Source organism: Vipera berus (assembly GCF_964194415.1).
Source record: "Vipera berus genome assembly, chromosome: 11".
Classification (NCBI taxonomy): Eukaryota; Metazoa; Chordata; class Lepidosauria; order Squamata; family Viperidae; genus Vipera; species Vipera berus.
In genome coordinates, this window is record NC_138214.1 from 15,919,294 (window position 1) to 15,936,156 (window position 16,863).

The 16,863-nt window shown below is 42.4% G+C and overlaps 1 protein-coding gene across 1 annotated transcript in view; it reads left to right on the forward strand.

Moving 5' to 3' along the window:
- The first annotated feature begins 14,198 nt into the window (after nt 1–14,198).
- ARHGEF9 (Cdc42 guanine nucleotide exchange factor 9) overlaps nt 14,199–16,863 on the forward strand; it is a 267,659-nt gene continuing 264,994 nt past the window's right edge. Inside the window, exon 1 of the mRNA XM_081336695.1 lies at nt 14,199–14,340. Coding sequence (XP_081192821.1) covers nt 14,269–14,340 — 72 coding nt within the window. The 5' untranslated portion in view covers nt 14,199–14,268. The remainder of the gene's footprint in view (nt 14,341–16,863) is intronic.

Consider the following 16,863-nt stretch of genomic DNA (forward strand, 5'->3'; position numbering starts at 1 on the left):
CCTGGAGAATCTTGCATTTTTGCTTTGGTTTAGGGAATTGTGTCTTTCTCTTAAACGGGGATAAGCAGCCTTGCTTATTCAGCTTCCAAAGGAATTCGCAAGGAGCGTCTGATGACCTATTTGCAGGGCAGATGGGACTGAAATGAACAATTCTTCCTTTGCTTTTTAACAGCTTGCTGCACTGACACAGCTATCTTAAACCTTGCTTTTTAAAAAAAGAAAAACAAAAAAAAACACAAACTATCCTATTGCTGGGCATTAGTGATTTGCCACCAGCTTTTGGCAGAGTTGGCAGGAATTGCGGGTTGTGCCACAAATTGGCTGGGGTGTGGTGGTGCAGTGGTTAGAATGCAGTATTACAGGCTAACTCACTGCTCACTGCCAGGAGTTCGATCCTAACCAGCTCAAGGTTGACTCAGCCTTCCATCTTTCCGAGGTCGATAAAATGAGGACCCAGATTGTTGGGGGGGGGGCAATATGCTGACTCTGTAAACCACTTAGAGGGCTGTGAAGCACTGTGAAGTGGCATATAAGTCTAAGTGCTATTGCTATTGCTGTAGCTGATCGGATGTTGCATTAGGAGCCATGGTGGCGCAGTGATTAAAACGCAGCATTGCAGGTTAACTCACTGCCCACTGCCAGGAGTTCGATCCTGACCATCTTGAGGTTGACTCAGCCTTCTTCCGAGGTCGGTAAAATGAGGACCCAGATTGTTAGGGGCAATAGGCTGACTCTGTGAACTGCTTAAAGAGGGCTGTAAAGCAGTGTGAAGCGGTATATAAGTGCTCTTGCTATATGATCTGTAGCCAAAGGCTGCCCACCTTGACAGTAAGCTAAAATACTGACCTGTTGCCGTTTTTCTTCTTTTCCTGGTGTTTCTTAAGACGGTGTGTCTGTTACATGTAAAGAGTAGAAGAAAAATAATTGTGCCAAAATGTTTCCGCGTTCCAGTGTGTTTATCGTGTGCTTTACAGCTTTAATAAGGGTAATATTGGAGAGAAAATTTAAAAACCAAAAGAGCATGGGAACTCCTTTTCCTGAAGTATGGAAAGCTAGTTATCAGAGTAAGAAGAAACAAACGCATCCCAGTTCTCTGGCTGAGTTTAATGCAGCATCTTAACCCTTAATGCATTGAACAAGATGCAAATTTAAGACTGACACGATCTAGGTTTAAACAGATATGCCACATGAGGACAATGTGACGGGTTGGTTGACAAAAATGGTGAAAGATTTTTTTGGGCTCAGGATTTTCACAACATAATCACGATCTAACCTGTCCTAATTTTATCCTAGTCAGCATCTTAGATCAGTGTGTTTCAAACTTGGCAACTTTAAGAGGCGTGGACTTCAACTCGCTGAATTCTCCTGGCTGGGGAATTCTGAAAATTGAAGTCCATACGTCTTAAAAGTTGGAAAAACACTGTTCCGGTGACCATCAGGCCAACTCAGAGGACTGATATTAAATCCCACCCTAGCTTTATTGTTGTCAGCTTTTACTACATGAGAAATATGAGGGCTTTAAAAATTGGGTTAGGGAATTGTGTGTTCTCTTCCCCTATTACTTCTTTTTTATGAGCCCAATGAAAAACCTGATTTATTCCCTTTATTTTCCTGTAAATTTCTAGCTTCTTCTTCTTCTTCTTCTTCTTCTTCTTCTTCTTCTTCTTCTTCTTCTTCTTCTTCTTCTTCTTCTTCTTCTTCTTCTTCTTCTTCTTCTTCTTCTTCTTCTTTTTTAAATAGACTTTACATCTCTGGATAGTATTAAAATGTGCCATGTTACAGAAAAATGACAAGTGGGAAGTTTTAAGGGTGGCAGAATGTTTTACTGCATGATACTTTTGGCTGTCTTTAAATGTGGTTATGACTTTTTATTCTCGATAAAAGAATGTTTTCATTTGGAAGAAGAAAAAAAAGCAGATATTTATTGAATAATGAAGTGGTGCCTTCCTTTTGTCATGTAATGACCGTGAAAACATTAATACAGATAGTCCTCAACTTACGACTGTAACTAAGCCCAGAATTACAGTCATAAGTTAGTGCAGTCATAAATCAAGGCATCGTGTGACCAGACCCAATTTTTTGACATTTGTTAAGCAAACCCATTTTCCCCAATGGGTGTAATCAGCAAAAAAACTTTGCTAATTGTGGTCATATGACTGCAGGAGGGTGGAAATGGCTTGAAAGGTGAGCTGGTTGCAAAGTGCCGAAAATGCAATCGTGTGTCCACACATGAGGGGTGGATGTGTAGCCATTATAAGTTCAAAAACAGTCATAAATAGCTCTGGGGAGGACTGTCGTAACTTTAAAGCGTCATTAAGTGGCCAGTCTTAAGTGGAAGACTATCTGTATGCGTATATCTGTCCTTTTTGGTTGTAAATACACAAGGTCAAGTAAACCTGAAGGATGACGCTGTGTAATCTACTTGGGCACAGAAGGAGAGTTCATAATCTAAATCCTGAAACTTTTCACTCTTTATGTATTCATGATTGTATGTTGCAAATACTTGGATATTCGGAGAACTATGGTTAGGTGTGTGTTTTTTGCAAAACCAGACAGAGAAAAAGTAAAAACATGAGTATATGGAGGGGGGGGGAGAGCAGGGTTGTTCCCTTGATCCATTTTGAGAGCTACTTGAGACTCAGCAGTGACCAGGGAAGTTCCTAGCTCATATTTTGCTGGATATTAGCAGATGTTGATCTACTTTGTCCTACTCTGAAGAAGGAGGTGCAAAAGTGGATTTTCCATCGATCCGTTTCTTGTGCTTCTTTTTCAATACACAGGCAGCTAGTTATGGTGACACTGTTTGTACATGATTAGAGCATTATTTCTCAAACATACAGCATTGTTTCTCAAACCTGGCAGCTTGAAGATAAGTGGCCTTCAACTCCCAGAATTCCTCAGCCAGCATGGGGAATTCTGGGAGTTGAGGCCCACACATCTTCAAGTGGCCACGGTTGACAAACACCGATATAGTCAGACCTTCTATAAGCAATCTCTTCTCAAACAACCTTCTACCATCCTAAGAGATCTAAGATCTGGTGCTGATCAATGTGGTGAAATAATCTCATTGACTGTCTTCGAATTTTGAAATTGTTTATGCTGAAATTGCAAAGTATATGTTAAATCACTGCCAAATGTAAAGTTGTCTCACGCAGTTGGGTTTAATGTAAATGAAACTTCTCTCGTTTGTCACTCCGTCTTTCATTGTTCCTCAATTTGTTTTGGTTTGGGTTTCATGAATGTTTTTAAAGACCTTCATTGGACTACACGGTTTTCAAGATATTTTGCAATGAATGTTCTTGCTAAAGGCTAATGAATAAATTTGAGGTTTTTTTTTTAAAGAAAGAAGTTGTTCTTTTTCATTGGTGACTTAGGAAAGAGATTTTTTTAAAATAAAACAAAACAAAATAAAATAAATGGTAAGAAAAAATGCTTGATAATATCATATTTATAAGTTCTGCCAAAAATTACATCTGGGCATTAAGCCAAAATGCATTTGGAATGCTTGATAACCATGTCTCATCGGTAAGCTTGTTTCATATCCTGATTTACAAACCTTCCTGCAACACTTCTTGAAATGTAGAGTGTTGTGTGAATCTAAGCTGTGAAAGGATGGGTTAGAGTAAAGTGAAGACTTTAAAGCAGGGGTCTTCAAACTTGGCAACTTTAAGACTTGTGGACTTCAACTCCCAGAATTCCTCAGCCAGCCCTGGGAGTTGAAGTCCACAAGTCTTAAAGTTGCCAAGTTTGAAGACCCCTTCTTTAAAGTAAAGACCCTTCAATCTTCCTTTCCTCCTTCATGGTATTTGGCCTTCCTGCCCAGGCTGGCAGTGTTGACAAGATGGAAATTAAAACCTGACAGAGAATGAGGAGGAAGTGTCTTTATAACAAGGGGTCTCCAAACTTGGCAGCTTTTAAGACTTGTGGACTTCAACTCCCAGAATTCCCCAGACAGCATGGCTGGTTGAGGAACTCTGGGAGTTGAAGTCCGCAAGTCTTAAAAGTGGCCAGGTTTGGAGAACCTCTATTATAAATGGTGGGTTACATTTTTCATGATCTCAGTCAGTTGTTAAAGAGAGATCCAACCTAGGAGAAATTTCCTGACAGTGAGAACAATTAATCAAGGGAACAGCTTGACTCCAGAAGTTGTAGATAGTCCATCACTGGAGGCTTGCAAGAAAAGATTGGACAACCAGTTTTCTGGAATGGTATAAAAACTCATGCCTTGGGCAGGGGGTTAGACTAGAAGACCTCCAGGGTCCCTTCCAACCTATTATTCTATATTCTATTCCGCCAACTCCATGGTTAAGGAGATCACTGAGATGTGTGGACCTAGGCTTGAAAATACACATACATACATACAAATTAAAACATTAAAAACTGGCCTTGGGAGTGGGAAAAACACGAAGGAACTTTTAATGGTTTAGAAAAGATTTTTCATCATGAGAATAAACCCAAAATAACCCTGTTTTGATTGTGTTTGGAATAAGATGGAACAAAGAACATTTTTGGAAACCTTGCTGTCCCTGACTTGACGTGGCCTGTCTCAAAGGAATGACAATCAGCCTTGATGGATGTTATGAGAATGGATACCCAAACACAGGGAGGACCCCCACCCCACCCCCAGACTGGGAGAAAATCCATTAGGAAGCTATCTATCATATGTTCAGGATCTGACACTCTCCATAAGGGATTGCATGTGGTTCCTTTGTCACTTGGCGCATATGATCTTCACATTTAAAGGAAGACAATTTTCATGATGGCCCCTCTGGGTGGGTCTCTGGGGTCCATTTGAGATTAAATGGAGGGCAAAGACTCTTTCCCTACTCGGCCTAAACCTGATTTAATTCTGCTTTAATGTTTACTGCTAGTCAGTCTCGTAATCTCATTCAGCCTAAGCCATAATTGCTCATCCATCATTCTTTCTTTTTCCTATCTTTTTTTCCTGGATGGCCCACATCTTCTCAAATTGAATTAGGTCTAATTAAATCATGCTGGAAGATGGATCTCACGTCCCTGACGTGGGTCCCTCAAGACACATGGGTACTATAGCCTCTCGGCCCCATGAAGCCCCCACCTTCTCCCTCTGGTCTTGGGGTCAAGCATGTTTCGATGAGCAAGAGCTGCTTCAGCAGTTCACTGGGAAAGTGGCTGCAAATTGACTTTGTCAATTCACGATTTCTGGGTCCTAAGAAGAAGTTTCTTCTTCCCTCCTGTTTTTTCTCCCTAAGAAAGGAAGCTAAGAAATCAGTTCTCCAAGAGATAAATATTCTGGAAATCCTCAAGACTGCAAACACTGCGCTGCTCTCCATCTGCACAATAGATGACATAGGAAGCATCTTAAGTTTGGAAATAATAGGATCATTTTTGCGTTTCTCTGTGTAAGGTTGCACAAGGAGACGGAAACACTTTTTTAAAAAGGAATATCCTTTCCTTCCCTCCCCCCCCACTACCCATCATTTCCCCACTACAATCCAGACTGCTTTGAGCCAGCTGGCTTTATAACTTTAATGCAGTTTTGGGGTTGTCTCACAATGCAAGCATGAGATTGGTCAGCTGAAAATCTTCTTATAACAATGACCTTTTTGCTTTTCCCTACTGGAAAGCTGGTCCATGCAATGATGGCAAATTGAAATGCCCACGTAGAGGCTGCGGAAGAAGGATCACGATGGATCTTCTTTGTGGGAGTAATTTGCTTCTGCTTTGGTTGGCAGTAGGCAAGCTGCCCCCCCCCTTTTTAAAAAAATTGCGAAACCAGAAGGAAAAAATGGTGAGGACGGTTCATGCTTTCTTTCTTAGCACAGCAATGATTTTATTTATGAAGAGGATTTCTCTCCTATCTGTCCACTGTGGTCCAGGAACACAAAGCAAGCAGCTTCCATTAAAAGAAAAGCCTTAAATTACTGCCTTAAAAAAAAAAGTTTGTGTCCCCAAGTCTGTCAGTGATTGAAAACCAGAGATGTTGCAACCAAGGACCCTTAAAAAAAAAGAAATGGATTGTTAAATTTGTCTTTCAGGCACCTTTTAAATATGTTGGCATTTATTTTTTTTCTCTCCAGGATTCTGAGCGTAAATGTTAGCTTTATTTATCTGAAGGCCTCTATTTTGCTTCAAATTCTCCTTTAGTTCTAGGCCACCTATCAAGATCGTGTGAGGCATAGTACCACTCTATAAAGCCTTAAGTAAGGCCATACCTGGAATACTGCATCCAGTTTTGGTCACCACACTATTAAAAAGATGTTGAGACTCTGGAAAGAGTACAGAGAAGAGCAACAAAGATGACTAGGGGTCTGGAGGCTAAAACATATAAAGAACGGTTGCTGAAATTGGATATGTCTAGTTTAATGAAAAGAAGGACGAGGAATGACAACATAGCAAAGTTCCAATATTTGAGGGGCTGTCATAGAGAGGAGGGGGTCAACCAGAAGGCAAGACAAGAAACAATAGATGGAGACTAATCAAGGAGAGAAGAGAAGCAACCAGACAGAACAATTAACCAGTGGAACAAGCTTGCCTTCAGAAGTTGTGGGTGCTTCATCCCTGGAGATTTTTAAAAAGAGACTGGACAGCCACTTGTCTGAAATGGTCTATGGTCTCCTGCTTGAGCAGGTGGATAGTGATGATGATGATGATGATGATGATGATGGAAGGGACCTTGGAGGTCATCTAGTCCAACCCCCTGCTCAGGCAAGAAACCCTATACCGTTTCAGACAAATGGCTGTCCAGTCTCTTCTTAAAAACTTCCAGTGTTGGAGCGTTCACCACTTCTGGAGGCAGGTTGTTCTGCAGATTCATTGTTCTAACTGTCAGGAAGTTTCTCCTTAGTTCTAGGTTGCTTCTCTCCTTGATGAGTTTCCATCCGTTGCTTCTTGTCCTGCCTTGAGGTGCTTTGGAGAATAGCTTGACTCCCTCTTCTTTGGGGCAGCCCCTGAGATACTGGAACACTGCCATCATGTCCCCCCCTCGTCCTTCTCTTCATTAAACCACAGGGCCTCCAAGGTCCCTTCCAACTCTGTTATTCTGTTAAGCCTTGACACCAGGTAAGTATTTATCATGATTAGATACAGGAATGTGTACTACTAATTAACTCACTATAAAAAGAAAAAAAAAGAAGAACAAGGTTAGATACAGCCAAGTAAATTTTAGACCAGGCATTAGGGTTCCAGTTCTCGGCCCTTGCCCAACCTTGAAGGCTGCCTGGGGAACTTTGAGTGATCCCTCTGTCTCGGCTCAAGAGCCCAGCTGGAGAAGGTATTAGATACACATCAGAAAAAGCTGGACCAGTTCTAAGTTGACGCCTTCCTTATATAAGCTTCAACTTATATAGGTTGAACACCCCCCCCCCTCTTCTTTGTGCAGCCTCTCAAACGTTGGAGCCCTGCTATCATGCTAACCTTAGTCCTTCTTTTCACTAGACTAAGGTAAAGGTAAAGGTTCCCCTGCACATGCGTGCTAATCGTTTCCGACTCTAGGGGCCGGTGCTCATCTCCATTTAAATGCCGAAGAGCCAGCGCTTGTCCGAGGACGTCTCCGTGGTCATGTGGCCGGCATGACTAGACGCCAAAGGCGCACAGAGCGCTCTTACCTTCCCACCGGAGTGGTCCCTATTTTTCTACTTGCATTTTTTACGTGCTTTCGAACTGCTAGGTTGGCAGAAGCTGGGACGTGTAACAGGCGCTCACTCTGCTACGCGGCACTCGGGATTCGACCCGTCAAACTGCCGACCATCTGATCGACAAGCTCAGCGTCCTAACCCACTGAGCCACCGCGTCCCTTCACTAGACTAAACATATCCAATTCTTGCAACCGTTCTTGCCTCCATTCCCCGCTTTGCCAAGAAGGAAGGCACTCCAGTGTTGTGCTGTTGCAAACAGGCAAAGCCGCCTTTGGCTCGAGGGCTGAGGGGCGATGTGTGTGTGTGCACAAATAAGGGCAGCTACTTGTAGAGGAGAAAAATTTTTCCCTTTTTTTAAGGAAAGTATCATCTTTGCAGCTTCTGCCGGAGTTGCATTCTAGAAGACGCCCCCTTTTTTTTCCTGTCTGAGGGATGCGGTACAAAAGTTGAGGTTGCCATGGTAACAACCTCTGATAGCATCGGATCTTGCTTTCCTTTTAAAAGCTGCTTTATTCCACGCCGCCTCTATAGGATTGCGGCGTATGATGGTGCATAAAGGAACACACACCAACACAGAGGTGTGTGTGGCGTGCAGGAGGAATTAAAACGCATTGCATGGCATTCTCAGGGTTTATTCTTAATCTTGTTATTTTTGGTGCACGTCTACTCTTTCTCTCGTACGCTGCACAGATCATGGCGAGATTGTTTTGATCTGTAAACTCATTTACGGAAAGCATTTTGGCGAACAGATTAGCGTGCACGAAGGAAGATTTTGATTCAAGAGGGGGTTGCAAGCTGAATTCTGAAAGAAAAAAACTCAGCAGTCCACTTGTTCAGGCTGAATCTAGAGGCTGTGACTTGGCAGTCCACTAACTAACCAATTTAAAACACTAAGTGCCCGTGAAATATTTGATATGGGCAGTCCTCAACTGGCACAAGTTCATTTAGTGACTGTTCAAAATTACAACCACATTGGGAAAAAGTGATTTAGGACCATTTTTCACACTTACGACCGTTGCAGCATCCCCACAGTCACACGATCAAAATTCAGATAATTGGCAACTGGCTCACGTTTATGACGGTCGCAGCCTTCTGACAAGCAAAGTCAATGGGGGAAGCCAGATTCACTTAACCATGTTAATAAATGCCTGCAGTGGTTCACTTAACAGCTGTGGCAGGAAAGGTCATACAATGGGACAGTCTTATCAACTGTCTCACAGCAACAAAAATTTAGGGCTCAAATTGTGGTCTAAGTCAAGGACTATCTATGTAGAAGTGATTGGCCATTGTCTTCTCTATGATTTTTATTTTCTCATTTCCTAATTTATTTCCTAATGTATTTCCAGTACAGTGCTCTGGAATTCCTTGTTAGTCTGCTTTCCAGGCACAACCAGGTTGGTCAGCGTTGCCTCCTGTGGAGAAAACATTCACAAGCATTTTAGATATTTTTCCCAAGAACTTAATTTCCACTTGGTGTTAGGGTAACACCTAGTGGGAATTAACTGCACTACATTTTCATCTTTCCATCTGTTCCAGCAATTGCCTGAAAATGGGAAACGGGAGGAGGGCTGTGGAATAGCAGGAAGCAGTCATCCTAATTTGCTGTATTCTCTTTGGCACGCAGGAAGCTTTCGCATCAGTCTTTTTGGAATCTGGATCATTCCGCCCTCCTAACAATAGCTGCAAGATCAACAAGGCTTGCAACATCAGCCTTTATTTACACCAAAACAGAGCCTTAGTGTAAATAAAATGCATATGACATAGAGCAGTGTTTCTCAACTTTGGCAACTTGAAGAGGTGTGGATTTCAACTCCCAGAATTCATTTGGGTAAATGGTAACATCCCATCTTTGGTCGCCAAGAAGACTTTGTGGATATGTCATAAACACAGATAAATACATGAGTCCCAGGAATCGAATAGAGCTGGAAGGGACCGTGGAGGTCTTCTAGTCAAACCCACTGCTGGAGCAGGAGACCCTATACCATTTCAGACAAGTGACTGTCCAGTCTCTTCTTAAAAATCTCCAGTGATGGGAGTGCCCACAATGTCTGAAGGCAAAGCTGTTCCACTCGTTGATTGTCCTCACTGTCAGGAAGTTTCTCCTTAATTCCAGGTTGCTTCTCTCTTTGGTCAGTTTCCAACTATTGTTTCTTGTCTTGCCCTCTGGTGTTTTGGAGTAATAATTTGACCCCCTCTTCTTTGTGGCAGCCCCTCAGATAACTAGGATAATGTTGCAGGATTATCATTCTGAGTCGGTCGCCAGGATCAAAGGTTTAATTCTTCCAAGCTTTCGGGCTTGTCCTTGCTCATTCCGATGTATGGATGTGTATATGAAATCATCAGGGTTCCAGTTTGACCGAAAGCATCCTTTCACTTTCAGTAGGTACCAGTCTCTCTCACTCCTCATCTGGGCTAGAGTGTTACATCCAGCTTTAAAAGCATTCGGGAGGAAGCTAAACATCTTCCGTATCGGTGAGGAGACAGTGGCATGAGCGAGGCTGCAAAGTCCGCCAGAAGCTAGGTCAACCCCACAAATGATTTTAAGCACCTTCGGAGCATCAAGGAACCATCCCTGAAGGAATCGAAAACTTGTCCTCATTGCTGTTAGTTTGGCACTGTGGGGTGTCTGGATGATTGTAGAAGTCTTGGGGAAGAAGATGACAATTGCAGCTTTACTGTCCACGGCAGAGAAAAGAGCAGCAAGCATTCCAAGATGTTTTCAAGTAGTGTTCCTCAGCTGGAACAGGCATCAGACGTTACTCTCCAGTTTTCTTCTCTCCCCCAAGTCTAGTGGGGTTCCTCCACCCCCGATTCCTCCTGGATATTAAAGGATAGAATCTGGTCTTTGGGCTGGCATCACCCGATATGCCTTCTTATTGTGCCACAAAGCCAGAACTGCGCAGCTTCAGCTCAGCTGGATCAAATGAGCTTTGTGCTGTCCGTTGTTTGGGGTGTGTGTGTGTGTGAGTCAGAAAGCCAGGGGAAAATCTGTTCCCCTCCCCTCTTCTTTCTCTAAACAGGCTGATTAATTCATATCTTGCAAACAATGCCTAGGAAAACTCAGCTGCTGCCAGAAACAGCCCTGATGGCCAGAGATAACTTTTAGCTGACCCTGTTCGTGATGCTTTCAGATTCAAACCCTCATTTTATCCGAGAGTGTCACGCCTTCTGTTCTCCTGCTTTCCCAAATTCATCCCAAGATTGGACAGCCATTTCTCCGGAATGATAGAAGGTCTCCTGTTTGAACAGGTGTTGGATACTAGAATTTGTGAAAGCAGCCTTACTAATCCATGTTCTTTATTCTATCTTCAAGTGTCATAAAAGTCATTAAAGAATTAGACTCTGGTGCCTCCTAAGAGTTGCTTTGCTCCAGAGTAAAATAATTGGGTATGACCGAAAGCAACAGTTTTGTGTTTTTCTGAGGGTTGAGCTTGGAAGGCAAAACTAGAGATTTTTGAATGCTTAGATTAGCCAGGTTTTTTTTAAAAGGCTTTTAATACCTTTATTCAAGATTATAATGTACAACAATAAAAACCATTACCAATTAAAATAAGAAAGAAAAATAGAAGGTGCAGAACAGAACATAAAAGGAAAAAGAAAAATAGTATAGTTTAAAAAAACCACCTTTGGCTTATATTTGTTGACCTTGTCATGGTTTACATCAGCTTGAGAATATTTGAAAGTTTGTCCTTGTGTTTACATTTGTTTTTCTTAATCTGCTTTTTCTATGCAGATAAAAGTCCCTCTCAATGGAGCTCAGGTGGTACAATATTTGCGGACATACCCTTTTTGCTTGGAACCAATATAGAGGGTTTTTTTTTAAAAAAAAGTTTACAGCCATAGGATTTCCTCTTGGTTTCCTATCCCTGAACTAAATCAGTCTTCCTTAATGTCTGAGCCCAAACAAGTGAAGTATTAATACCATTTTACAATGCCTTGGTAAGGCCACACTTGGAATACTGCATCCAGTTTTGGTCACCACGATGTAAAAAAGATGTCGAGACTCTAGAAAGGGTACAGAGAAGAGCAACAAAGATGATTAGAGATCTGGAGGCTAAAACATATAAGGAACGGCTGTTGGAATTGGGGATGTCTAGTTTAATGAAGAGAAGGGTGAGGGGGGACACGATAGCAGTGTTCCAATATCTCAGGGGCTGCCCCAAAGAAGAGGGAGTCAAGCTATTCTCCAAAGTGCCTGAAGGCAAGACAATAAGCAACGGATGGAAACTAGTCAAGGAGAGAAGCAACCTAGAACTAAGGAGAAACTTCCTGACAGTTAGAACAATTAACCAGTGGAACAGCCTGCCTCCAGAAGTTGCGAATGCTCCAACACTGGAAGTTTTTAAGAAGAGACTGGACAGCCATTTGTCTGAAATGGTATAGGGTTTCCTGCCTGAGCAGGGGGTTGGACTAGATGACCTCCAAGGTCCCTTCCAACTTTACTATTATGATATAAATACTGTTTACTGCTACAAAGCTGCCTAATAAACACAATATTGCCATTTTTTTCTATTTGCTTGCCTGTTTTTGATAGATGTAGCCATTATTGTTTCCACTTCAGTAAAGAGTTAAATAACTTTTTGTTATTTAATGTAGAACATTAATTTAAAATATTATTGTTTTGCCCTCTGGGAGGTGCAAGAGTTCTTTCTGGGGACTGCAAAAGGGAATCAGAAACCCCCCCCCTTTTTTTTTTACTCCTGGGAAAATCACCCACACCAGCATGATGACTTTGTGTGTTGCACAAGGAAGGCCGCTTACTCCATCAATGGGAAATAATCTAAGCCACCCCCTCATCCATCTGGTTATGGGAATGGGAAATGGGATGAGAATTCAGAAGTGCCGAAGATGCTAAGGGAAAGCCAATGTTTCTTCTCCCTAAGCAATAGCCCTTAGACTTATATACCGCTTCACAGTGCTTTACAGCCCTTTCTCAGCAGTTTACAGAGTCATCCTATGGCCCCCCAACAATCTGGGTCCTCATTTTACCGACCTCACAAGGATGCAAGCCTGGGCCAACCTTGAGCCCTGTCAGGATTGAACTGCTGGCAATGGGATATTAGATAGATAGATAGATAGATAGATAGATAGATAGATAGATAGATAGATAGATAGATAGATAGATAGATAGACAGACAGACAGACAGATAGCAATAGGAATAGCGCTTAGACTTATATACCGCTTCACAGTGCTTTACAGCCCTCTCTAAGTGGTTTACAGAGTCAGCCTGGATCCTTATTTTACTGAGCTTGGAAGGATGGAAGGCTGAGTCAACCTTGAGCCCATCAGGATTAAACTCCAGGCTGTGGACAGAGTTACCCTGCAATACTGCATTCTCACCACTGCGCCACCAGTGCATGATAGATAAATAGATAGATAGATGGATAGATAGATAGATAGATAGATACATATATACATAGTAAATAGCAATAGACACATATGCCATTCCAAAGTACTTTACACCATTCTGAGCATTTACAACATCAGCATCTTTACAGCCCTCTCTAAGCGGTTTACAGAGTCAGCCTATGGCCCCCAACAATCTGGGTCCTCATTTTACCAACCTCAGAAGGACGGAAGGCTGAGTCAACCTTGAGCCCATCAGGATCGAACTCTAGGCTGTGCGCAGAGTCGGCCTGCAATGCTGCATTCTCACCACTGCGCCACCAGGGCTCTAAGCTATAAGTAGTTCTTGACTTACGACCACAGTTGAGCCCTAAATTTTTGTTGCTAAGTGAGACAGTTGTTAGGACGGCCTTGCCCCATTTCATGACCTTTCCCGCCACAGTTGTTGAGGGAACCACTGCAGTTGTTAAATGAGTAACACGGCTGTTAAGTGAATCTGGCTTCCCCATTGACTTTGCTTGTCAGAAGGTCGCAAAAGGGGATCACGCGATTCCTCGGGACGCTGCGACCGTCATAAATATGAGTCACTTGTGCTAGCATCTGAATTTGGATCACGTGACCCTGGGGATGCTACAGTGGTCGTAAGTGTGAAAAATGGTCATAAGTCACTTTTTTTTAGTGCTGTTGTAACTTCAAACAATCACTTACATGGATGATTGGAATTGAGGAACATCTGTTCTGTGAAGTTTTCTGAGAGAAATCCTGTTGCATGTTTGGCAAGTACACAGGTTGGGAAAGAATTTATTAGTGTATTTTGCTTAAGATCAGGGCAATATTTATAAGCATATATATTGATAAGCAATATATTGATAAGCAATATATTGATAAGCAATTTTCCATCACCTGTGTGTTACATGGCCCCGTATGAAAAAACTACCAGTTTTCATGGTTAAAAATGGGCTTCATTGAGTAAACCGTGATTCTGCTAACTAATGTTGGGGATAAGATAAGAACATTCCGCCCCCCCCCTTTTTTAAAAAAAAATTGTGCAAAATTAGATTCCATGTCAAGAACCACAGACCGTGTTTCTGAATGCATTTTTCACGCACTGCAAAAGCAGCGGATAGATTGCTACCCATTTTGTGATGAGGGCATACATTTTCTGCTCGGAATGTAACAATGTGATTATATTCCTCAGGCAGAAATTGATAGAAGTATTCCATTAAGAGGGAAATTGTGGACCTGGGTTCATGAAGTGAAGAAGACTTTCTTGCTGGCATTTCCAAGAAATATCCTACTGCAGAAATGTGTCCTACTTTTCATGAAATGACAGAAACTGCCACTAGGCTAAATGATGGAATGGAGATGTTTTTTCAGGTAAAGATAACTGGTTCCAGCTCAGAATGGTTCACAGGATTTAAGAAAACAAACAACAAAAACATTTTCGCAGTGTGTATACAGCTTGCAGAATGATTCTCAGGGTTTAAAATTACAAAAATAAATGCACTAAAATGCAATCAGTCATACCTAAACGTGGTTAAGGGCAACAGATCGGGGCTGCAATATTTTTGGAGACGGCTAGATGGCAGCAGAGAAAAAAAACAAAACCTCATTTTGCTGCCACCTAGTAGTGAACTCGAGATGTGCAGCTCCTAGACTTCATAATACAGGTAGTCCTCGGTTTATAACCACTTGTTTAGCGGCTCCTATGTTTAAATCTAAAGTTTCAATGGCACTGAAATTGTATAATTTATGTGCAGTTCTCACACTTAAGAAGTTGCAGCATCCTCATGGTCACGTGATCAAAACTGGGACTATCGCCATTTGCGGCCTTCTTACCTGCCTTCCAACAAGCAAAGTCAGGGGAAGGAAGCTGAATTCACTTAATGACCACATGATTCTCTTAAGGACAGAAGTGATTCATTTAACAACCATGATGAAAAAGATCATAAAATTGGGCGTGATTCACTTAATAACTCCTTGCTTGACAATGGAAATTCTGGTCCCAATTGCCATCATAAGTCAAGGACCACCAGTAGCGTAATGTTGAAAATTCTTAAAAGACTGCAACAAGGAAGTTATCCTGTGGTTGTGTTCTGTGTTTTTGCTTTATTATTGCTTTGTTGCTCCTCTCTTCCTCCCCCTATTCTATAGAATAGAATAGAATAGAATAGAATAGAATAGAATAGAATAGAATAGAATAGAATCTGAAAGGGACCTTGGAGGCCTTCTAGTCCAGCCCCCTGCTCAAGCAGGAGAACCTATACCATTTCAAATAAGTGACTGTCCAGTCTCTTCTTAAAAACCTCCAGTGATGGAGCACCCACGATTTCTGGTGGCAAGCTGTTCCACTGGTTAATTGTCCTCACTGTTAGGAAGTTTCTCCTTAATTCCAAGTTGCTTCTCTCTTTTGGACAGTTTCCAACCATTGTTTCTTGTCTTGCCTTCTGGTGCTTTGGAGAATAGCTTGACACCCCCCCTTCTTTGTGGCAGCCCCTCAAATATTGGAACACCGCTATCATGACGGCCCTGTTTCTTCCTTTCTTTAGACTAGCCAGACCCTGAATCCTTTAATTAGGACAGCAGCAAGCAGGTTATTAGTGTGGCAGGGAGCAGGTTAGCAAACCCCAGAGTTGCAACTTTGCCAGTGAAACGTCTCACACAAAGCAGTCTGAGCTGCTGGCATGGCATAAAGTGCCGGCGAGGGGATCCATGGAGCTGATTTCTGAACGTCCGGCTGCATCCAGCGCCTGTGCCAGAAGAAAACAATAAAAGGCAGCAAACTTGGAAAGTGAGCAGAAGGTAGGCAGGCCGTGGTGGATGGCCCCCGGTTGAGTAGGTTTCTTCTGCAGGCCAAAACAAACCGTTGTTGCTTGTGGATTTTCAGGATCAAGCTGCCGCGAAGCGCATGGAAGCTGATCCAAGCCCTTCTCTCCTTGAAGCTGATCTTTTCCCCTGCAGGATATGCTTGTTTAAATCGCCCCCTTCTCCGTACAATAGTTGGAAGGAGGCGAGCAAAGAGAAAGGTGGACCTTTGCCACCAGGAAATGAGTGCCAGGGGAGAAGCTTAAAATGGTTCCAGGAATCAGAAAAACCTTCAGCTGTATTTGACTTCTCACCCTATCCAGAGGGCAGGAGAAGAAATAAAGAGTGGAAATGTGTCAAAGACTGATCCAACCTAGAAGCATGGAGAAATTTTCAGACAGTGAGAAACAATTAATCAGGGGAACAGCTTGCCACATGGAGCTGTGGGTGCTTCATCACGGGCGGTTTTCAAAAATGGTATAGGGTCTCCTGCTTTGAGCAGGAGGTTGGACTAGCGGACCTCTCGGGTCTCTTTCAGCCCTATGATTCTATGATCTAGTTCTCCTTTGGACTTCCAGATGTGGGCTGCTGTAGCAAAGAGCTGTGGGAACTCTATTAGGTTGCTCCCTAGTGGTCATATGGAGTTCTGCAGCCCAAATCTGACTGCATTATTCAAGTGGGCAGTAGACTTCCTTATTATTGATCCAATCTGTTCCGATACTTTGACTTTCAAGCATAGCAACACCTGTGATGGAATCAGGATACCCTTCCCACAACAAATGTGGGCCATTGGTAGCCTTAGTCCTGAAATGTGGTCCTAGAAATTCTTTCCTCAGCAGGTCCTCTAACTTCATTTTTTCAGTAGAAAAATAAAATAAAATGGTGTAGCATGTCCCAGAATAGACAATGAGGAAGGAAGGAAGGAAGGAAGGAAGGAAGGAAAGGGAAAGGGAAGGAAAGGAAAGGAAAGGAAAGGAAAGGAAAGGAAAGGAAAGGAAAGGAAAGGAAAGGAAAGGAAAGGAAAGGAAAGGAAAGGAAAAGAAGTGTTGGAAGAAAGGTCTTCAGCATGGTTCATCCAAGCTGGGAATAAACATG